Source organism: Perca fluviatilis, chromosome 2 (genome assembly GCF_010015445.1).
Source record: "Perca fluviatilis chromosome 2, GENO_Pfluv_1.0, whole genome shotgun sequence".
Taxonomy (NCBI): domain Eukaryota; kingdom Metazoa; phylum Chordata; class Actinopteri; order Perciformes; family Percidae; genus Perca; species Perca fluviatilis.
The window spans coordinates 8,105,207-8,128,633 of record NC_053113.1 but is presented as its reverse complement, the minus strand read 5'-3'; the positions used below and the strand labels follow the sequence as shown (position 1 = coordinate 8,128,633).

Here is a 23,427-nt window from a genome sequence, read left to right as displayed (position 1 = left end):
TGACGTGCACCTCTTGAAGAATGTAACACGTCGCTACGATGCTGACCGCAACAACTGTGATTGGTCCACTTGGCTGGGGCTTGGTAGAGTTCCCTCAAATCACATCCAGGTTCTTCTGTTTCATAAACAACATGAAATCAAGGAGAGGGTTAACTTTACCTGCTACAGATTTATGACCGTCAGAAAAAAACAGGGGAGACACACACACAGACAGACAGACAGACAGACAGACAGACAGACAGACAGACGTGTGTGTAATCAAGACAGGTGGAAGTCATTGTGACAAACCACACAAATCTGTAACATTTTGAAGCATTTTTTTGGTTGAACAACCTAATGCATTCCAAACTATATTCAGATATCCCATGAAATAGATTTCATGACTGCCATCACACCCATGTTCTAGCATTTCACATATTTTATCTGGATATTCACTATTCGCACTTGGTGGTCTATAACATCAGCCAATCAGCATTTGCTAAAAATGTGGCAGTTGTATTTGCAGCCATAGTGCCTCCTTACAAGGCAGTATCAGTGTATATTCAAAGATGCATCCTCAGATGTTGAGTCCAGATGCGTTTCTGACACAGCTAAAATGTGCATTGCAATTAACCATTAATATTTAAGAGATTTCAATTAATTTGTTTCTGATGCTAAATATGTTAATGTTAGTTATCTTCACACCTTCTCTTGGCATTTTAGAGTGCTTCATCATTGTTTCAAACAGTAATTGTTATCTTCCTGTTTATCTAATACCCAGACTGCATCAGAGCTCTCCCTAACCAAAATTATACGTACACCTAACTATAAAACACACGCAGACAAACAACAACACTTACACATCCCTAACTGTGTATGTATCTATCACAAATAAACATTCATTGTGTGTATGTGTTTGTTTGTGTGTGTGTGTGTGCGTGTGTATATATCCCTTGTATTAAAGCCAGTGTATACTAGGCTGTATTAAAGCCAGCGTATACCAGGCTGTATTAAAGCCAGCGTATACCAGGCTGTATTAAAGCCAGCGTATACCAGGCTGTATTAAAGCCAGCGTATACCAGGCTGTATTAAAGCCAGCGTATACCAGGCTGTATTAAAGCCAGCCGTGTATACCAGGCTGTATTAAAGCCAGTGTATACCAGGCTGTATTAAAGCCAGCGTATACCAGGCTGTATTAAGCCAGCGTATACCAGGCTGTATTAAAGCCAGCGTGTATACCAGGCTGTATTAAAGCCAGTGTATACCAGGCTGTATTAAAGCCAGCGTATACCAGGCTGTATTAAAGCCAGCGTATACCAGGCTGTATTAAAGCCAGTGTATACCAGGCTGTATTAAAGCCAGCGTATACCAGGCTGTATTAAAGCCAGCGTATACCAGGCTGTATTAAAGCCAGTGTATACCAGGCTGTATTAAAGCCAGTGTATACCAGGCTGTATTAAAGCCAGCGTATACCAGGCTGTATTAAAGCCAGTGTATACCAGGCTGTATTAAAGCCAGTGTATACCAGGCTGTATTAAAGCCAGTGTATACCAGGCTGTATTAAAGCCAGTGTATACCAGGCTGTATTAAAGCCAGTGTATACCGGGCTGTATTAAGCCAGTGTATACCAGGCTGTATTAAAGCCAGTGTATACCAGGCTGTATTAAAGCCAGTGTATACCAGGCTGTATTAAAGCCAGTGTATACCAGGCTGTATTAAAGCCAGTGTATACCAGGCTGTATTAAAGCCAGTGTATACCAGGCTGTATTAAAGCCAGTGTATACCAGGCTGTATTAAAGCCAGTGTATACCAGGCTGTATTATAGCCAGTGTATACCAGGCTGTATTACAGCTAGTGTATACCAGGCTGTATTAAAGCCAGTGTATACCAGGCTGTATTAAGCCAGTGTATACCAGGCTGTATTAAAGCCAGTGTATACCAGGCTGTATTAAAGCCAGTGTATACCAGGCTGTATTAAAGCCAGTGTATACCAGGCTGTATTAAGCCAGTGTATACCAGGCTGTATTAAAGCCAGTGTATACCAGGCTGTATTAAAGCCAGTGATGAAATGATCATAAGCATATTAAGTGTGTCTGTGCTCCTCTCTGAATAGTTACTTTAGAGTTTTCTAAATGACTTATTAAAGGAAGAGGGGGGGGACAACTCGCCGGAGCTGGAGTTGCTTCTGCTTGAGGCTGCTGCATGTCACGGTGAGTGTTGATTGGCTGATACAAGTCTAACATCTACCAACCAGATAGTGTTGTGGGCGGGACATGAAGTGAGACTCAGTGGTGAGGTAAACGGGAGCAGAGGGAGAGACTCAGAGCTGTAGCTGAGACAAAGTAGATCACCTTTTATTTCATTAACTTTATAATAAAACACAGATACAGATCATCTGCAAACTGCCAAATATGGACAGAGCCTTTCAGCTGCTGCTCCACGACGGTGGAAGCTGCTGCCTTCACATATCAGATGTGCTCCCTCCATTTCTGTTTTTATATCTGGGATAAAGACCCATTATAACTCTCTAATCTCTCAATCTGGTCTCATCATGTCTATCATTCTGGGTTTGGGAACTGCTGCTTGTTTTTGGCGTTGGGATCTTTTGGGTTTTGATATTTACATTTTAATGTTCTTTTATTCACTCCCTTTGGTCAGATTAATCTGTGTTTAAATGTGCTCTAGAAATCAACTTTATTTACTGAAAGTTAACATAAGAAACATTTTACAGACCCAGAGATATGGTGCTTATAATAATTAATCAGAAATCACAATCAAAACAAGTTTATTGTTCATTAATAATGTTTATTAAACAGAGGATAGATTATAGATATAGACCAAGATGTAATAACAATTTTATAACACTGACAACACTGCAAGATACAACTATTATAAATGCATTAAAGACAATTCAGATTCATTCATATATAATATACAACATCAGCTGTGGTCTAAGCTAAAAGTGATATACATGTAGATTTTTTCCTTTTTTGGAGCGAGCGGGGGGGCGATTTGAGTGGAGCGCAAAGCAAACTGCGCTGAGCGATGATGAGCGGAGCGGCCTGATGGAGCTTGGAGCGGGGGAGTGGAGGGGTGAACAGGTCCGTGAGCGATGAGCGGAGATTCTCACCGCTCCACTCCGCTCATATGCTCTGACACACACACACACACACACACACACACACACAACACAACAACAAACACACACACACACACCACACACACACACAGATGAAGTAAAATGATTTGTAATAAAACTCTTAGGTGACAAAAGTTAATTCCCAACATGTTAAATTATTAAACCAATGTCTCCCCCCCCCTGCATCCCTATAATCCACAACATCAACAAAAGATCAACTAACTCCATATCATATATATATATATATATATATATATATATATATATATATATATATATATTTACACACAACATACTAATACAGAGGATAAGGGAACATCTGCATCTTGTCAGGATCAAAGGTTACCTTCTAACATTCAACACTTTTTTGATATTATTATAATAATAATCATGGGGTATTTTTGTCTTATTTCCCATCATTTCTGTTTATTGTTTTATTGTTAAAGCCAGTGTATAGCAGGCTGTATTAAAGCCAATGATGAAATGATCATATATGCATATTAAGTGTGTGTGTGAGCTGAAAGCTGCGCTCCTCTCCGTGTCCTCAGGTTCACAGCGACTACAGCAGCACAGAGCATCAGCAGCAGGACACTGAGCACTGAGCATCGCACTTTGAAGAAGGTGGAGTAAATCCCAAAGGGCTCCATGTACACTAACACAGTTCCCTCTGTTGACACACACTGATAATCATTATCATAAACTACACACCAGTACTCCCCTGCATCTCCCACTGAGATATTAGAGATAACCAGGCTCCCATTACTATAGTACCTGCTCACTCTGCTCATTCTCTGATCATACGGTACACCAAAGATTCTTCCCTCTGTTCGGTTCGACTTGATAAACCAACCATGTCCCTCATCCTTTCTCCAATCTCTGCATCTGAGAGTGACTTCTTCTCCCTCTGAGAAGAGCTCTACAGCAGGGGGGCCAAATTTGGGGCACACATACAGATAATAATGTTGATATCTCCTAGAGGCTTCACAGGAGTACCAACCTGAGCGATTTAACATTAGAGATGAAAACACCAGCGAGTAGTTTTGGTCTACTGAAGGAACAGTCTGGTTGTGTAGTTCTTGGTCAGAGAACAGTTTAGACCAACGTGGGGGCTGTTCATCAGTGGAGTCAGCGATGGTGCACGGCAGCACAGCGGTCTCTCCCACTGAGTGGAAGATTGTCTCAAGCCTGTTAACCTCCAACCTGTTATCAGGTAGGTCCAAATTTACAATGTGACTGCTAACACACTGCTGTTGGTTCATCACCAGACAGGTGTACCATGTAGCGTCTGTTGCTGTGACGTTCAAAACACGAAGAGCTGATGTGTTTGTCACCACTTGGTATCTTCCTCTAACATTGTCCATCACTGATGTCGTCTTGTCCCCAAAAACTCTGCTGTATGTTCCTGGCTCATATCTAAAGTCCCGTTTGAGCCACTGGATATCCAGATTATCAGCTGCTCCCTCACATGGCACGTCCACTGGTTCTCCAAGTCTCGCTTTGATAAATGTCATATCTATTGAAGTACAAACAGTAATAGTGAAGTTGTTGTCATGCGTCACGTTGCCCTCAGTCCAACACTCCTCTCGGTACCGGCCGGAGTCTGAATGGGTCAGGTTGAGGATGGTGTAAGAAGAAGTTTTCACCGAGCTGACAAGTCGTTGTTTCAGGTGTTGAGGTACTGAGGAGCTGTTGGACCAGAGGTCAGAGGTGTTCCACAGGACAAGCTGCTCCTCACCAACACATCTGGAGATCAGGCAGGAGTTGGTGTTCTCGGGGAGGTTGAAGGTGTAAGAGTCTCCTTTCTCTCGGATGATGATCCGTTCTTGAGCATGGATGTAGTTGATGAGAGCAAACAGCAGGAAGGAGAGCTCTGTGACTGCAGCCATTCTGCTCCGAGGTGACAAACACTGACACCACTCAGCTCATATACTCTCTACACCAACCCTCATCAGATCACCATGACAACACTCATCAGCAGCTGCTCTTTATCTGGTATCACACATGACTTCTTTATCTCAGCATCAGAGGAGGAAACGTTGCAGCATCAGCTCTCTATCCAGTAATCAATGTTCTTTACACGACTTTTGAAAAAAAGCCCTTCTGACATTTTTACAGTAGTGTGTTTTTTTTGTTGATAAAATGTACAGACTCTGAGTTGGGGATCCAACTGACTGAGTGAGGAGCAACAGATGCAAATCTATTTTTACTTTGCTATACCATCCACAGTTGTAACTCTCATACATTTATATCAACATGTAGGGAATGTTGTGCCCTTTCTAACATTGTGCTTAGGGTGGCAAACAGACTTTCACATGAGATACAGTGAGCTTCCCAGTGAAGCCATGTCCACCAACTGCTGCACTGCCTCTTGTATTTTATCAAACCAGAAATACCGAGAGGAGAAGAGAACAGGCCCTTCTCGGAAAGCTATTATCGTCACATTTCTTACACAACACACACCATTCTTGCACAGGATGTTCAGCCGGGTGTCATGATATCTGTCACAGTATTAAAGATTAAGCGATAGGAGTTAGGGTTTTTGAGCCAGAAGCAGGACTATCTAAGGTCCGCTAGAGTCTCATCTCTGTGAAAACAGAGAGGCCTGAAGTCAGTTAGGAGTCAGTCAGTTGGTCAGTTAGTCCATCATGACATCATGTTAGCTGACAACATCTCTTCTCTTTTCTTTATCTCCTCTCCTCATCCTTTCTTCCTCATCTCTTCTTCTCCTCTCCTTTTCTTCTCCTCCTGTGGCAGTACGTGTTGCTGAAGTGATTTGTGCACTGAAGGAGTGGAGGAGGGAGGGGGAGACTGTATGTTTGACAGGTCAAAAATGTCCATTTAATGATGATTATACCTCTGAAGTTCGTTCTTTAATTCAAAAAATGGGAAAAATATTATCACCAGAGAGATAAAATTCTGGCGAACGCATTGATGTGGTTTTAAGGTTTGTGGTTTTAAATATATGGGACACAGAGCAGGTAACAAACAGGGAACCGTCTGCGTCCTTCCAGATATTTCTTTTCATTGTTTCTATCAGCAGTTGGTATGAACAGAGCCACAAGTTTAAGTCCGGTAGATTCCATAGTTACATGTGTGGGATCGGCACAAAATGTCCTACATTTTGACCAACCGTGATGTATGAAGAGTGAAAACTGTAGGGGAGAGAGCAATTTGTTTGGAAAGATTTCAGAGAATCGTACTGCAGCTCCCCCCTCTGTCCTCCCCTCTGACTCTCAACATTCTGTCCCATACACACACATTTTAAAATCTGAAACGGTCTGAAAACTGGACGATACGTAAACTGTGATTTGGTAGAAACCGTGCTTGATATCAGAATGCCCATTTAGCCCAATAAACGCCAAAATCTTGTCTTCGGTTTAAACTTTTAAATATTTTTCTACATTAAAGTATGGTGAAACAGTATGGCCACAAAGAGGGGTTGTTTTGAGCTGATCATTACACACGTTTTTATGTATTTTGTGTGCATGGACAAAAATTTGGCAGAATAATAATAATAAGTATGGGGGATAATAGTCATTGTGCCGATTGCTGCTGAACGAAAAAAGAAAGAAAACATACACAGCAAAGTGCTCTCTCTTATGACCTTATCAGAAAATCCCCGTAACATAATGTCAGCGACAACACGGTCCAAATAATTCAGACAAGGTTCCCAAAACTTTATAAAATTGGTCTGATTTGGACTGTATCCCACATGTCAGATATTCCAGAGGTACTTTATCAAACAACACTATGTCTCTAACAGTTGGCTGTTTATCACTAATCCACTGCAATAATATATTCTTCCTAGCTGCATATGTAAGAATACAGAAGAGTCTCTAGTGTTTTACTACTACATATATCTAGCAGGGAGACTAAGAATAAGAGATAATTGGCTCCACCTGTAATTTTAGCCCAAGTATCTTTTCATATTCTGTCCAGACATTAGAGCAGTATCTCTGCAGTTTATGACCAAAGGCAATGGGTTTACAGAACCAATCTCTGTTATACATTTAAGGCAGATTGGTGACGAAGTACGGTTACAATGATGTCTGCTGTTGGGGGATATATGCATTCTATGTACAATTTTAAACTGTATTTATTTGACTCGATTACAAACCAAAATGTATTTAGCGTGTGTGTATATATACAGTATATACATACAGTACATACACAACATACTAGTACAGACGATAAGGGAACATCTGCACCCTGTCAGGATCAAAGGGTCACTTCTAACATTCAAAACTTATTTTTCTCAGTAGTAGTATTTTGAATACAAGCATATTAGGTGTGTATTTGACCTGAAAGCTGCACTACTCTCTAAATAATTACTTTAGAGTTTCCTAAATGACTCATTAAAGGAGCGCTCTAGATTTAATCAATAAAGGAGGGGGGGGGGGGGGTTCACCCGGAGCCAGAGACGCTGCTTCTGCTTGAGGCTGCTGCATGTCACGGTGAGTGTTGATTGGCTGTTACTCGTCTAACATCTACCAAATTTTTGTGTGGAAAAAATTTTTTGTTTTTTTTTTTCCTCCCCCCAAAAAATATTGTGGTGGGGGGAAAAAAAAAAAAAAGGGGGGGTGTTTTTTTTTTTTTTTTTTCGTCTAACATCTACCAACCAGATAGTGTTGTGGGCGGGACATGAAGGGAGACTCAGTGGTGAGGGAGAGACTCAGAGCTGTAGCTGAGACAAAGTAGAACACCTTTTATTTCATTAACTTTATAATAAAACACAGATGCAGATCATCTGCAAACTGCCAAATGAAGCTCAGCACAAATTCTTTCAGGAAGACGTCATTAACCCAATCACTACTCATTCTTAAATCAAATCAGCTTTTTAGAAGTGACGCTTTCAGTTAAACCAATCGGACTTGGCCACGAAATTCCACGGCGAATCACCGGCGTAAAACTCTGCTTTAAATCTGTTCTCTCCCTGTGCTGTCAGCTGTCGTTTCAGGCAAAGCGCTCGAGCCTCCTCCTCCCCTGCCGCCTCCGGCCGTTGTGTTTCTCCCGGCTGACCGCTGCGTTGCCTCTTCGGTCCGGTCTCTGGTCTCTTCGCCGCCGCCACCAGTGTCTGGACTCCATCGGGGGTTATGTTCCTGGACTCTACCCCATTGAAAAATATTATTGATTCGATGGAGTCTAATCTCCAAAAGACTTTGTACATTTCATATAATAGAGTTGTACAATAAACAAACGAAGTCTCTCCTGATTGAAATATGGACAGAGCCTTTCAGCTGCTGCTCCACGACGGTGGAAGCTGCTGCCTTCACATATCAGATGTGCTCCCTCCATTTCTGTTTTTATATCTGGGATAAAGAATCATTATAGCTCTCTAATCTCTCAATCTGTTCTCATCATGTCTATCATTCTGGGTTTGGGAACTGCTGCTTGTTGTTGGTGTTGGGATCTTCTTTTGGGGTTTTGATATTTACATTTTAATGATCTTTTATTCAGCACTTTGGTCAGATTAATGTGTGTTTAAATGTGCTCTAGAAATCAACTTTACTTACTGAAAGTTAACATAAGAAACATTGTACAGACTGAGAGACACCCTTTCAGTACATCCAGTCTAATCCTAGCATTGTTTATCACAGAATGTGAATGAATAATTTCATAATGACAGCATGAACTTTCTTCATGTGACTTTCCTGGTATCAGACCTGATGATCTATAAGATCAACCTTTGGTTAGTTGTTGTTCAGCAGAGTCAAAGCATCAGCTTTAATATTTGCGTTTTTAGTCCGCTGGCTAGAAGTTTGTATTATAAAAAAACAGCTTAACTTGAACACACACACACACACACACACACAGAGACACACACGCTGCTGATACAAATAGATAGAGACATTTCTATTGATCAGCTCTGACATCAGGAGACACAAGCAGTCTGAACAGGAGGAATGCTGCAGGACACAAAGACACACACACACACACACACACACACACACACACACACACACACACACACACACACACACACACACACACACACACACAACAACAACACACACAGTAATTACTACTAGCTACGCCCTGCGCTGCTACTACTATTTTTACAGAAAAAAATCTTAACATTGATAGCACCTTGAATTGGAAGTGAGAATAATAATAATAAGTAACTTTAGTTAGTTTAGGTGTTGCTGGTGCTGTCGGCGTCTTGTCTTCTGTCTGTAAAGACAGAAGACAAGACAGTGGTGGTGATGGCGCAGTGGATATGACATAATCCTTTGGTGCAGGAGACCTGGGTTCAAATCCCACTGTCTTTTAGCAAGACACTTAGCCCCTAGTTGCTCCAGAGGCATGCGACCTCTGATGTGTGTGTATATATAGCAAGTGTAAGTCGCTTTGGATAAAAGCGTCAGCTGAATGACATGTAATGTAAATGTTAACCTGTATAATGTCTCGCCATTTCCTGTTGCTCTGCAAACATCTCACCAAAGAAGAAGGCATGCAGAATATTTATCCCTTGAGGGGAAATTTACAATTTTCACTCTGTTAGTACGGTTTGCACACAGACCTGAATTACAAACATGCTCAGGGCCTATACATGCTAAACATGCTAATGGAGAGATGTCAGAGTGAGGGGGGCTGCTCCTTGGAGGAGCGCCCTGAGCAGCTGGGGGGTTCGGTGCCTTGCTCAAGAGGAGGTGAACTGGCACCTCTCCAGCTACCAGTCCACACTCCGACCGTAGGGGGGACTTGACTTGACTGAAAAAGGTTAGCATGTATTACTGCCAGAGGCTCTCATGTACATCAACACTTAACATTTGAATTTGAGCTCAGTCATCAGTGAAAAATGTAGAGCTTGTCTAAACTTGCCAGACAGCATCAGTGAAACAGGCTGAGGTGTGTTCAAAACAACCGTCTTAAAACTCTGACACACCTTTGGTCTCACTGAATCCTACAGACTGGCTCATCTGTTAAAGGGTGATAGAATGATGATATAGGGTATTTTATACTGTTCCTTAAGGTCTCCTAATGGGGTATGTAACATTGGTTGGGCTGAAAATTGCCCGAATGATATTTTATTAGGCCCTTATCTACCCTGTGAATATGGCTCTATTTGGAACAAGAGCTTTTCTTCCAAATATGGTATGCTTATGAATATTCAGAATGAGCTGCGTGCTGATTGGTTTGAGCAAACTACATAGAAACACATGGGAGACTCTCATATTTCAGACACTGCAAAGTTACACATTGTTTATCGGGCTATTTCCTTATTAAATTCACTTCTGAGACTTTTTAAAGCGAGAAATCAACAATATAAAGCTCAAATATGGGACGTTTTACGAAAATTGATGGATAATTGCAAATTTGGTAAGACTGTGTGTCAGAGTTCAGCCGCCGGTGCTGCCTCGCCGCCCGGCCTGCCTTCCTCCACAGACCCCGGCCTGCTATGAGGTACTTGGAGCTCGGTCACGGCTGCAGCCCACAGCAGGGACTACCAAACGCTGCCCTGACAGAGCTCCAGGGCCTTCAGCTCCCCTCTTCCTGCTAGCTAAATGGCCCGCTGTGTCTTTAAATGCCTTTGCTTTTTTTGATAACTCTGCAAACCCTTGGTGTTCTCTCAATGAGCTTCATGAGGTAGTCACCTGAAATGGTTTTACCTTCACAGGTGTGCTTTGTCAGGGTTCATTAGTGGAAGTTTTTCCCTTATTAATAAAAAAAGCAAAGGGTGGCTACTTTGAAGAATCTAAAATATAAGACATGTTTTCAGTTATTTCACACTTTGAACACATTGAATGAAAAGGTGTGTCCAAACTTTTGGCCTGTACTGTATGATGACTGACAGCAGGATTTAACATGGCTAATGTTTGGGGAGCTAACATCAGGTGGTGAAAATGAACCGTTAAGTGCGGCTGGTCAGTTAGGGTTCTGTGTTGCTGGATGTGGCTACTGTTGATTTGTGTAACGTAACTTTACTCTATGTGTAACGTTACATTTTAACGTACCGTTAGCTTGCTGGATTTGTCTTGAGATATTATAAAATGAGATTTAGGAGTAAAGAAGAGTACTTGCCGTTCACGAAATCAGCCGTATAGCAGTCAATGTAGGGGTAATATTAACGACGTGTTAAAGAAACCTGTTTTAATGTTACTAAACGTCCTATTTCAATTCAATTTTCATTTCAATTTTATTTACAGTATCAATTCATAACAAGAGTTATCTCAAGACACTTACAGATAGATAAGGTCTAGACCACACTCTATAATTTACAAAGACCCAACAATTCCAGTAATTCCCCCCAAGAGCAAGCATTCAGTGCAACAGTGGCGAGGAAAAACTCCCTCTCAGGAAGAAACCTCGACAGATCCAGGCTCTTAAAAAAGAAGAGAAAAAATACTCTATCTACTCCTACTGACATGTGGAAAGTGATGTATAGTGAGCTACACATATAGCCTCATAGATATAGAACAATAGACATGACATGACGTTATAACTAATGGGATAACTGTCCGCCATCTTACTAGGGTACTGTTTACAATTGTCACTTATAGGAAGCAAGTATGGTCGTCAGCTGTGCAGCACCTAACTGCTTTACCAGAAGGACAGAAGAGACCCAGGAGGCTGCCATCACTTTCCACATGTCAGTAGGAGTAGATAGAGTATTTTTTCTCTTCTTTTTTAACTAGAAATACAGTTGGTAATAGTTGGTAAACTAGCTAGCTAGCTAGTTACGTTACCTAGCAACTGTTAACAGACCGGCTGAGATGTCAGTTATTGGTGATTGGTAGCTAGTTCTTAACAGCATTTTTGAACAGCAAACATTGTTTTATTTCTTTATTTCTTTTTTTAATTTCTTGTCGTCTTTCTTGTCTCCTTTCTTGTCTCCTTTCTTGTCACCTTTCTTGTCTCCTTTCTTGTCACCTTTCTTGTCTCCTTTCTTGTCACCTTTCTTGTCACCTTTCTTGTCGCCTTTCTTGTCCCTTTCTTGTCGTCTTTCTTGTCGTCTTTCTTGTCGCCTTTCTTGTCGCCTTTCTTGTCTCCTTTCTTGTCTCCTTTCTTGTCGCCTTTCTTTTCACCTGTCTTGTCTCCTTTCTTGTCTCCTTTCTTGTCTCCTTTCTTGTCACCTTTCTTGTCACCTTTCTTGTCCCCTTTCTTGTCACCTTTCTTGTCGTCTATCTTGTCTCCTTTCTTGTCACCTTTCTTGTCTCCTTTCTTGTCACCTTTCTTGTCTCCTTTCTTGTCTCCTTTCTTGTCGCCTTTCTTGTCGCCTTTCTTGTCTCCTTTCTTGTCGCCTTTCTTGTCGCCTTTCTTGTCACCTTTCTTGTCGCCTTTCTTGTCTCCTTTCTTGTCTCCTTTCTTGTCACCTTTCTTGTCTCCTTTCTTGTCGTCTTTCTTGTCGCCTTTCTTGTCGCCTTTCTTGTCTCCTTTCTTGTCGCCTTTCTTGTCGCCTTTCTTGTCGCCTTTCTTGTCACCTTTCTTGTCGTCTATCTTGTCTCCTTTCTTGTCACCTTTCTTGTCACCTTTCTTGTCACCTTTCTTGTCGCCTTTCTTGTCTCCTTTCTTGTCTCCTTTCTTGTCTCCTTTCTTGTCACCTTTCTTATCACCTTTCTTGTCACCTTTCTTGTCACCTTTCTTGTCGTCTTTCTTGTCATCTTTCTTGTCATCTTTCTTATCACCTTTCTTGTCATCTTTCTTGTCTCCTTTCTTGTCATCTTTCTTGTCATCTTTCTTGTCACCTTTCTTGTCACCTTTCTTGTCGTCTATCTTGTCTCCTTTCTTGTCGTCTATCTTGTCTCCTTTCTTGTCACCTTTCTTGTCTCCTTTCTTGTCACCTTTCTTGTCTCCTTTCTTGTCGTCTTTCTTGTCGCCTTTCTTGTCTCCTGTCTTGTCTCCTTTCTTGTCATCTTTCTTGTCACCTTTCTTGTCACCTTTCTTGTCACCTTTCTTGTCGCCTTTCTTGTCTCCTTTCTTGTCTCCTTTCTTGTCATCTTTCTTGTCATCTTTCTTGTCTCCTTTCTTGTCATCTTTCTTGTCATCTTTCTTGTCTCCTTTCTTGTCACCTTTCTTTTCGTCTTTCTTGTCATCTTTCTTGTCTCCTTTCTTGTCGCACTTCTTGTCATCTTTCTTGTCGTCTTCTTGTCTCTTTCTTGTCTGCTTTCTTGTCGCTGTCTTTCTTGTCATCTTTCTTGTCTCCTTTCTTGTCGTTACCTTTCTTCGTTTCATCGCCTTTCTTGGTCATCTTTCTTGTCTCCTTTCTTGTCACCTTTCTTGTCACCTTTCCCTTGTCTCTTTCTTGTCATCTTTCTTGTCATCCTCTCTTGTCACCTTTCTTGTCGCCTTTCTTGTCGTCTTTCTTGTCTCCTTTCTTGTCGGTCTGTCTTGTCTCTCTTTCTTGTCACCTTTCGTCAGCTTTCTTGTCTCTCTTCGTCTTCTTGTCACCTTTCTTGTCTCCTTGTCTTTCTTGTCGGTCTTTCTTGTCGTTCTTTCTTGTCTCTCTTTCTTGTCATATTTCTTGTGTCCTTTTCTTGTCGTCTTTCTTGTCGTTTTTCTTTCTTGTCCTCTCGTCATCTTCTGACACCTCTTTGCCTTCCATCTTCTTTATCCTTTCTTTTGTCATCCTTCTTTGTCATCCTCTTGTCACCTTCTTGTCTTTCTTGTCGCCCATCTTGTCCCCTCTTTATCGCTCTTTATCCTTTGTCTCCTTTCTCTTGTCACCTTTCTTGTCCCCTTTCTTTGTCACCTTTCTTGTCCCTTTCTTGTTCGCCTTTCTTGTCGCTTCTTGTCTCTGTCTTTGTCTCCTTTCTTGTCACCCTTTCTGATCAATCTTCTTGTCAATCTTTCTTATCAATCTTCTTGTCAATTCCTTCTGTCTCCTTTCTTGTCCCCTTTCTTGTCATCTTCTTGTCATCTCTTTTGTATTCCCTTTCTTGTCATCTTTCTTGTCATCTTTCTTGTCTCCTTCTTTATCAATCTTCTTTTCGCCTTTCTTGTCATCTTCTTTGTCTCTTGTCACCCTTTCTTGTCATCTTTCGGTTTCATCTTCTCTTGTCTCCCTTTCTTGTCAAATTTCTTTGTCATCTCTTTTGTCATCTTTCTTGTCTCTTTCTTGTCAATCTTCTTTCTTTGCCTTTTCTGACATCTTCTTTGTCCCTTTCTTGTCACCTTTCTTGTCAATCTTTCGCTTCTTGTCATCTTTCTCTTGTCTCCTTTCTTGTCACCTTTGTCACCTTCTTGTCGCCTATCTTATTCCTCTTGTCGCCTATCCTTTGTCTCCCTTTCTTGTCACCTTCTCTTTGTCTCCTTTCTTGTCACCTTTCTGTCTCCCTCTTTCTTTGTCAGTTTTTCTGGTCGCTTCTTCTCTTGTCACTTCTTGTCTTTCTCTTTGTCACCTTTCTTGTCAGCTTCTCTTGTCAAGCTCTTTTCTCTTGTCGCTTTCTTTATCGCTTTACCCATCTATACTTCATACCTAATTATACCTCACATCACCATACTTTTTCACTATACTCCCTATCACATAATTTTCACTTATACTCCTTGTGACTATCAAGCACTTCTAATTATACCTCTATTACATAATTTTCTAATTTTATACTTTAATTTCATTTATAATTTCTACTTCCTTTACATAATTTCTAATTTTATACTTCATAATTTTTCTACCTCACATTTCACTATACACATTACATACTTCTAATTATACTGACATTATAATTTTAATTTATACTTTCATTATAATTTCTAATTTATACTTCTAAGACATTATAATTTTCTAATTTATACTTTATACTTAATTACACTTTATGACATTATGCATTTATTCTTAATTTAAGCACGAGACATTACATAATTTTAATTTATATTCTATTACACCTAATTTATACTTTTAAGACATTTATACTAATTTATACTTAATTAATTTTACTTTAATTTTTATAATTATACTTTTAATTTCCCTGAGACATTATATACTTTAATTTATAATGAGACATTAATTTATACTTATACTTACTTTATACTTACATTGTTTTAATTATACTTTATAATTTTAATTTTCTATTTATACTTACACACATTACATACTTACTTTAATTTATACTTTAAGACATTATACTTATACTTTCTACTTATAATTTTTTAATTTATGTTCCTTTTAAGACATTATATTTTTACTTATACTTTATAATTTTACTTATACTTTATAATTTCTAATTATATTCCTTTAACATTATAATTTTTCAATTTATACTTCATTATACCTAATTTTATACTTTAATATAATTCTAATTATACTTTAATTATCATTCTAATTTAATTTTATATTACATTTATAATTTTAATTCCTACACATTACATAATTTTCTAATTTTCCTTCATAATTTTTTCTAATTATATTTCCCTCTAAGACATTATAATTTTTAATTTATAATGACATTATACTTTTCTACTTTTAATTTTATACTTTATTTCCTAATTTCCCTTTACATAATTTTTCTAATTTATACTTACATCATTTATACTTTAATTATATTTCCCTTTAAGCATTTTCTAATTTATACTTTATTACTATACTTTAATTTATATTTTAATTTTTAATTTATACTTTACATTTATAATTTTAATTTATACTTTTCTAATTTTACACACTTTAAGACATTATAATTTTAATTTATAATTCTATTTCTTTTTATTTATATTTCCTTTACATTAGAATTTTAATTTAGCTTTTAAGACATTATACTTTAATTATACTTTGAGACATTTATAATTTTAATTTATACTTCTACACATTATAATTTTTTAATTTATACTTTATAATTTCTAATTTATACTTTACATTAAGATTTCTAATTTATACTTTAATTATTTGTTATACTTTTAATTTTAGTATTTCTCAAGATTTTATGTTTTAATTATACTTTATAATTTTTCATTTATACTTTAATTAATACATAATTTTAATTAGACTTTACATTTTCATTATACTTTTCAATTTTATACTTTTATACATTATAATTTCATTTTATACTTACATTTTCTCATTACATTTTTATTTATATTTCCTTTACATTATAATTTTAATTTATATTTTATATAATTTTTATAATTTATAATTTTAATTTATACTTTTACATTATTATATTTTTAATTTTATACTTTTATTATATAATTTTAATTTATACTTTATTTCATTAAGCATTTTTATTATACTTTTACATTTCATTAAGAGCATTTTCTACTTCTACATTATTTGAGCATTTTAATTCTCAGACATTATATAATTTTTACTGAGTATTTCATTAATACACTTTTATTATATTATAATTTTATACCTTATACTTTACATTATATACCTTTTAATTATACTTTATACTTAATTTATACTTTTAATTACATACTTTTCTAATTTTACTTTATAATTTTATAATCTATACTTTACACATTAATTTTTAATTTTATACTTTGAGACATTATACTTTAATTTCCCTTCATTATAATTTTTTAATTTTACTTTGAGACTTATAATTTCCTTTATTATTTTACTTTATATTTTAAGACATTTATAATTTTTCTTATATTTCCCTTTACATTTCATTTATAATTTTAATTTATACTTTATTATTTATAATTTTTATTTTATACCTTTTTTCTAATTTTATATTTCTCATTTCATTTATAATTTCTATTTTATATTTCTATATAATTTTTCTAATTTATAATTTCTATCATTACATACTTTTTCTAATTATACTTTTACATTATATAATTTTACTTTATACTTTAAGATTATTTATATTTTAATTTACATTATTTATACTTTTATTTATACTGACATTATAATTTTTACTTATACTTTTGTTACATTTTAATTATATTTCCTTTACATTAATTTTAATTTATAATTTCCTTTACATTATTACATTTTATTTACATTATAATTTTTCTTAATTTATATTTCTGACATTATATAATTTTAATTTATACTTTTCACTTATATTTCCTTTAATATATTTTTCTTTACTATACTTTATTAATTAATATACTTTCTTTAATTTTGCATTTCCTTTATTATATAATTTTCTTAATTTATACTTTACATTACATTTTAATTATACTTTTACATATAATTATATTTTTAATTATACTTCCTCTTTATCATTACATATTTCTAATTATATCACCACATACCCTTTCACTATAATTTCCCACACATCATCACATACCCTTCACCATACCCCTCACATCATCACATACCCTTCACCATACCCCCACATCATTACACACCCTTCACCATACCCCCACATCATCACATACCCTTCACCATACCCCCACATCATCACATACCCTTCACCATACCCCCACATCATCACATACCCTTCACCATACCCTTCAGGCATCCAAAAAACGAAGGGACTACAAAAACAGGAATAAACAGGAAGCAGAGAAACTGACGAGAGCTGAGACTGGGAAACAATGGAATCAACACAAACTGACAGAGCAAAGACACAAAACGATCTCACAAGAGACAAGGGGAACAAAGACGCTAAATACAAGAGGTAATGAGCAAACAATGAACAGGTGATATAACAGGTGAAACACATTAGGAGAGGCAGAGTAAGTTACTAAGTCAATATATTGAGATACTAAGTCGATACTTTGAGATATTGAGTCAATATATTGAGATTGTAAGTACATTTTTGAAATGTTCTTATTGGTTTGAGATTCTTTGTCAATATTCTGAGTTACTAAGTCAATATATTGAGATACTAAGTCAATATTTTGAGTTAAATCAATATATTGAGATACTGAACCAATATAGTGAGATATTAAGTCAATATATTGAGATACTAAGTCAATATTTTGAGATAAATCAATATATTGAGATACTGAACAATATAGTGAGATATTAAGTCAATATTGAGATACTAAGTCAATATTTTGAGATAAATTAATATATTGAGATACTAAGCCAATATATTGAGATTCTAAGTCAATATTTGACAGTTTCTCATTACTTTGAGATTCTTAGTTTATATTCTGAGATACTAAGTCAATATTTTGACCAGAGGTAGTGGTGACTTGAACTTCTACTATATCTAAAATAATTTTGTAGACATAACAATGGATTTTGCCACTAAATGTTGGTGTTAACTTTTTTTATACAATTTCACAAATTTCTACCGGGCAGAGGCTGATTTACCGAAAGGATCCTTTTAAAAAGGTGTAGCTACTTTACAGTTGATTATTACCTGATACTTAATCTGCATATTTTTTTTTATTTTTAATTTTTTCAAAAAGGAGCAAAAAAAACGACATTATAGAACGGCTTGTTTATTGCTAAGGCAAAATAAAATGATTAACTAAAAATGTAACAACAATAACTTATTTCACCGCTTAATTTCCTGTTAAACGACAAAAACAACCACTGGATAGGAAAAGGGTATTTTACAACAACTTTGAATGCAGCACGACGCTGGCGGGGCGAATTTCAAGTGAACGCAACATCTGTGTTTTTCCGACAACAGCAGCGGCACACTGTCATATGTTCCTCTCCAGTGAAATACAGACACACTTTTACACCGTTTAGCTGTCAGCATTTTAACGGTTTACTCCAGCTGCTAGCTAACGATAGGCTAACGTTACTTGCTGTTGAGTGTAGTGTTAACTAGCGCGTAACATGCGGGCGATGTTTAGGTTGCCCCTAACGTCCGTTTTCGGAGCATCCGAGAGAAGCGCAGGCATTTCAGTGGGCACCGCGTTGCAATTCGGTCCGGTAGATAACGGTCGTTAAGGCACCGGGTCTCTCCTTTTCTGTCAACGATGTGGCGAGGAGGTAACGTTAAGGCGGAGTTAGCAAGCCAACGTTAGCTAACTAACACCGGCAGGTTCACCGTGCTTTCATGCTGCATTGCTTCCAGAGAACGAGCTGAACAGCGGGCTGGGTCTAACGTTAGTGGTCCGCTGACCGGGATTGCGGAGGAAAGAAATTATCGTTTCAAATCTGTAACATAGACGTAATGAGTGGCACATGACGTGAACTAACATGGCATTTTATTTTGTTTGAGTTTTAACTTGTCCAGTGGGACAAGTAAATCTCTCTTCCACTTGCCCTACAAAAAATCCACTTGTCCCGGACAAGCGGACAAGCCTTAATGTCGAGCTCTGTCCACGCTCCGTCCGTAGGGGGCACTTGAACCAGCAAATTTCCGGTTGTTAACCCAACTACCTACAGACAGAGCTACTGCCCAATTAAATTTTTTTTTTTAATATATATTTTTTTTTTTTTTTTTTCAAAAAAACATATACTCTCCTTTTCCCCCCAAAAAAAAAAAGAAGAAGGAAACCCATTTCTGATTGGCTGACATCTAACACCTGTTGGACAGGTTTTTACATAACAGATTTTTGTCCTCGGATCAGACGCACACAGACACCCGGACTGAAGAAGAAGAGAAGAGAAGAGCAGCTTCGTCTCTGCCAGAGTTTCCTCCACACACAAAGGTTTAAAGAGTCTTTAGGTGGACCTGAAGAGTTCAGCAGGTGAGAGTCCTAGCAGAGGAATCTGTAAATGTCTGATAATCGGGATCACTTGATCACATGGGGCTGTGTCTCTGTTTAACTGGACAGTAAAAAGAGTTCTTCATGCTGATTGGCTGATTCAAAATATCTATATGAAATATTCTGTAGAATTTCTCTCTGAGTTAAATGACAGTGATCTGAAAAAGGTTAACATGTATTACTGCACAAGGCTAAACAGATGTACATGAGGTACATCAACACTGTTTAGATTATAATCTGAGCTCAGTCATCAGTGAAAAATGTGGAGAATGTCAAAACTGGTCCGACAGCACCAGTTAAACTGGCTGAGGTATGTTCAAAACAACCGTCTTAAAACTCTGACACACCTTTGGTCTCACTGAATCCTACAGACTGGCTCATCTGTTAGAGCAGCACTATGTAACTGTTCCCTCTTCGGTCCCCTACAGGTTGTCTCATTGGAAATATGCGAGTTGTAGTTCCAATCAGACAACCTGTAGGGGGACCGAAGAGGGAACAGTTACATAGTGTTGCTTTAAAGGTTCACAATGCTAATATCTGTAAAAATATCAAAACTAATTTCATCTAAAAACAGCCAAACTCCTGCAGATTAGAGTACACTAACCAAACTCTATAATGCTGACAGACTCTCAACAATCGGTATGAACCAAATTAAGCATCAGTGTTAGTTCTGGCAGGCCAAGTAGTCAAGACGCCGCTATTGGCCAACTACACGGTCTCATCAGCTGATCTGCATCAACGCATCAGCTGGTCAACTCCCCTCACTGCTAATAGGCTACCGGTATGCTAAAACGGGGCGCCTTACTTAAAGCTGTTTTAGTTGCTCCTAACTGCCCACAGCATTAGTTTGCTTCTAATTGCTTTCTGGTTTAGTGCTCTAACTTGTGGCTTTATTTTGTCCTAAATGCTTGCGGCTTTACTTTGCTCCATCTGCTTGCTGCCCGCATCGTGCTACTCCTCCGGGAGTAATCACGCTCAGTGACGGAGAAACCTCAAGCTGGCCAGCAGGCTTACTGCAAACAATTGTTCACGTCTCTGTACTTTGCTTGAGTGGGTAATAGTGCTTACTTTGGCTTTTACTTTATTACGTTTTTCAGCAATTATCTGTACTTTCTACTCCACTACGTTTCTACAACGTTCTGTTGCATTTTCATTAGCTTCTTTGTTCAGTTTTCCCCCGTGCCAAAACGTCTTCCTGACTGTCACACATTTGCAGTACGCAAGGCCTTCACCGGCGGCCGTCCAGCTCCCAGTGCCGCTGTTACCAATCCCACTATGGCCACACCAAGACCCGCCCTCCATGTAAGGGTTAATGCCCGACGAGGTGTCCATTGTCAGGTATTAATGGACGACGGCGAGGCGTGAAGTACATTACTACCTGACAATGGACACCTCGAAGGGCATTAACCTGCTTATACCATGGTCACTTATACCGTGGTCACTTATACCACGGTCACTTATACCCTGGTCACTTATACCCTGGTCACTTATACCACGGTCACTTGTACCATGGTCACTTGTACCATGGTCACTTATACCATGGTCACTTATACCACGGTCACTTATACCGTGGTCACTTATACCACGGTCACTTGTACCACGGTCACTTGTACCATGGTCACTTGTACCATGGTCACTTATACCGTGGTCACTTATACCGTGGTCACTTATACCACGGTCACTTATACCACGGTCACTTGTACCATGGTCACTTATACCATGGTCACTTATACCATGGTCACTTATACCGTGGTCACTTATACCATGGTCACTTGTACCATGGTCACTTATACCATGGTCACTTATACCCTGGTCACTTATACCACGGTCACTTACACCACGGTCACTTGTACCATGGTCACTTATACCACGGTGGTCACTTATACACCATGGTCACTTATACCACGGTCACTTGTACCGTGGTCACTTGTACCATGGTCACTTATACCATGGTCACTTATACCCTGGTCACTTATACCACGGTCACTTATACCATGGTCACTTATACCACGGTCACTTGTACCACGGTCACTTGTACCATGGTCACTTGTACCATGGTCACTTATACCACGGTCACTTGTACCATGGTCACTTATACCATGGTCACTTATACCATGGTCACTTATACCACGGTCACTTATACCATGGTCACTTGTACCATGGTCACTTATACCATGGTCACTTATACCCTGGTCACTTATAAATACGGTCACTTATAACCTAGGTCACTTATACCACGTGTCACTTGTACATTACGGTCACTTATACCACGGTCACTTGTACCATGGTCACTTATACCATGGTCACTTATACCATGGTCACGTATACCACGGTCACTTATACCATGGTCACTTGTACCATGGTCACTTATACCATGGTCACTTATACCCTGGTCACTTATACCACGGTCACTTATACCACGGTCACTTGTACCATGGTCACTTATACCACGGTGGTCACTTACACCATGGTCACTTATACCACGGTCACTTGTACCGTGGTCACTTATACCATGGTCACTTATACCATGGTCACTTATACCCTGGTCACTTATACCACGGTCACTTATACCCTGGTCACTTATACCACGGTCACTTGTACCACGGTCACTTGTACCATGGTCACTTGTACCATGGTCACTTATACCCTGGTCACTTATACCACGGTCACTTATACCACGGTCACTTGTACCATGGTCACTTATACCACGGTCACTTATACCACGGTCACTTATACCATGGTCACTTGTACCATGGTCACTTATACCATGGTCACTTATACCCTGGTCACTTATACCACGGTCACTTATACCACGGTCACTTGTACCATGGTCACTTACACCACAGTGGTCACTTACACCATGGTCACTTATACCACGGTCACTTGTACCGTGGTCACTTATACCATGGTCACTTATACCACGATCACTTGTACCATGGTCACTTATACCCTGGTCACTTATACCACGGTCACTTATACCATGGTCACTTGTACCACGGTCACTTATACCATGGTCACTTGTACCACGGTCACTTATACCACGGTCACTTATACCACGGTCACTTATACCACGGTCACTTGTACCACGGTCACTTGTACCATGGTCACTTATACCATGGTCACTTATACCCTGGTCACTTATACCACGGTCACTTGTACCATGGTCACTTATACCATGGTCACTTATACCCTGGTCACTTGTACCACGGTCACTTATACCACGGTCACTTGTACCATGGTCACTTACACCACGGTGGTCACTTACACCATGGTCACTTAAACCACGGTCACTTGTACCGTGGTCACTTGTACCATGGTCACTTATACCATGGTCACTTATACCCTGGTCACTTATACCATGGTCACTTATACCACGGTCACTTGTACCATGGTCACTTGTACCATGGTCACTTGTACCATGGTCACTTATACCATGGTCACTTATACCACGGTCACTTATACCCTGGTCACTTATACCACGGTCACTTGTACCACGGTCACTTGTACCACGGTCACTTGTACCATGGTCACTTATACCACGGTCACTTATACCACGGTCACTTATACCACGGTCACTTATACCACGGTCACTTATACCATGGTCACTTGTACCATGGTCACTTATACCATGGTCACTTATACCCCGGTCACTTATACCACGGTCACTTATACCACGGTCACTTGTACCATGGTCACTTACACCACAGTGGTCACTTATCAACTATGGTCACATTATACCAGGTCACTTACCGTGGTCACTTATACCCGGTCACTTATACCACGGTCACTTGTACCATGGTCACTTA

The 23,427-nt window shown here is 38.7% G+C and overlaps 2 protein-coding genes across 2 annotated transcripts; both read right to left on the bottom strand.

The window, feature by feature from the left end:
- Nucleotides 1-2,964: 2,964 nt before the first annotated feature.
- LOC120543907 lies at nucleotides 2,965-5,009 on the bottom strand. Its single transcript, XM_039777293.1, has 2 exons — nucleotides 4,116-5,009; nucleotides 2,965-3,131 (listed from the first exon to the last, which is right to left on the bottom strand). Exons 1-2 carry the CDS (start codon nucleotides 5,002-5,004, stop codon nucleotides 3,106-3,108), a joined length of 915 nt encoding a protein of 304 aa, XP_039633227.1. The 5' UTR covers nucleotides 5,005-5,009; the 3' UTR covers nucleotides 2,965-3,105.
- A 4,978-nt stretch (nucleotides 5,010-9,987) lies between these two features.
- LOC120551067 (cylicin-2-like) lies at nucleotides 9,988-13,249 on the bottom strand. The gene is made up of 2 exons (XM_039788213.1): nucleotides 12,026-13,249; nucleotides 9,988-10,038 (listed from the first exon to the last, which is right to left on the bottom strand). Exons 1-2 carry the CDS (start codon nucleotides 13,247-13,249, stop codon nucleotides 9,988-9,990), a joined length of 1,275 nt encoding a protein of 424 aa, XP_039644147.1.
- Nucleotides 13,250-23,427: the final 10,178 nt, after the last annotated feature.

What these genes read in the sequence shown, in the direction of transcription:
- LOC120543907 (XM_039777293.1), bottom strand. Translation starts at nt 5,004, where the DNA reads ATGGCTGCAGTCACAGAGCTCTCCTTCCTGCTGTTTGCTCTCATCAAC. An exon ending in TCTAATGTTAAATCGCTCAG is followed by an intron (nt 3,132 to 4,115) that starts GTTGGTACTCCT and finishes TGTGTGTGTCAG; the next exon opens with AGCATATGAGCGGAGTGGAG.
- LOC120551067 (XM_039788213.1), bottom strand. Translation starts at nt 13,249, where the DNA reads ATGACAAGAAAGACAGCGACAAGAAAGCAGACAAGAAAGAGACAAGAA. An exon ending in CAAGAAAGGCGACAAGAAAG is followed by an intron (nt 10,039 to 12,025) that starts GTGACAAGAAAG and finishes ACCCTTTAACAG; the next exon opens with ATGAGCCAGTCTGTAGGATT.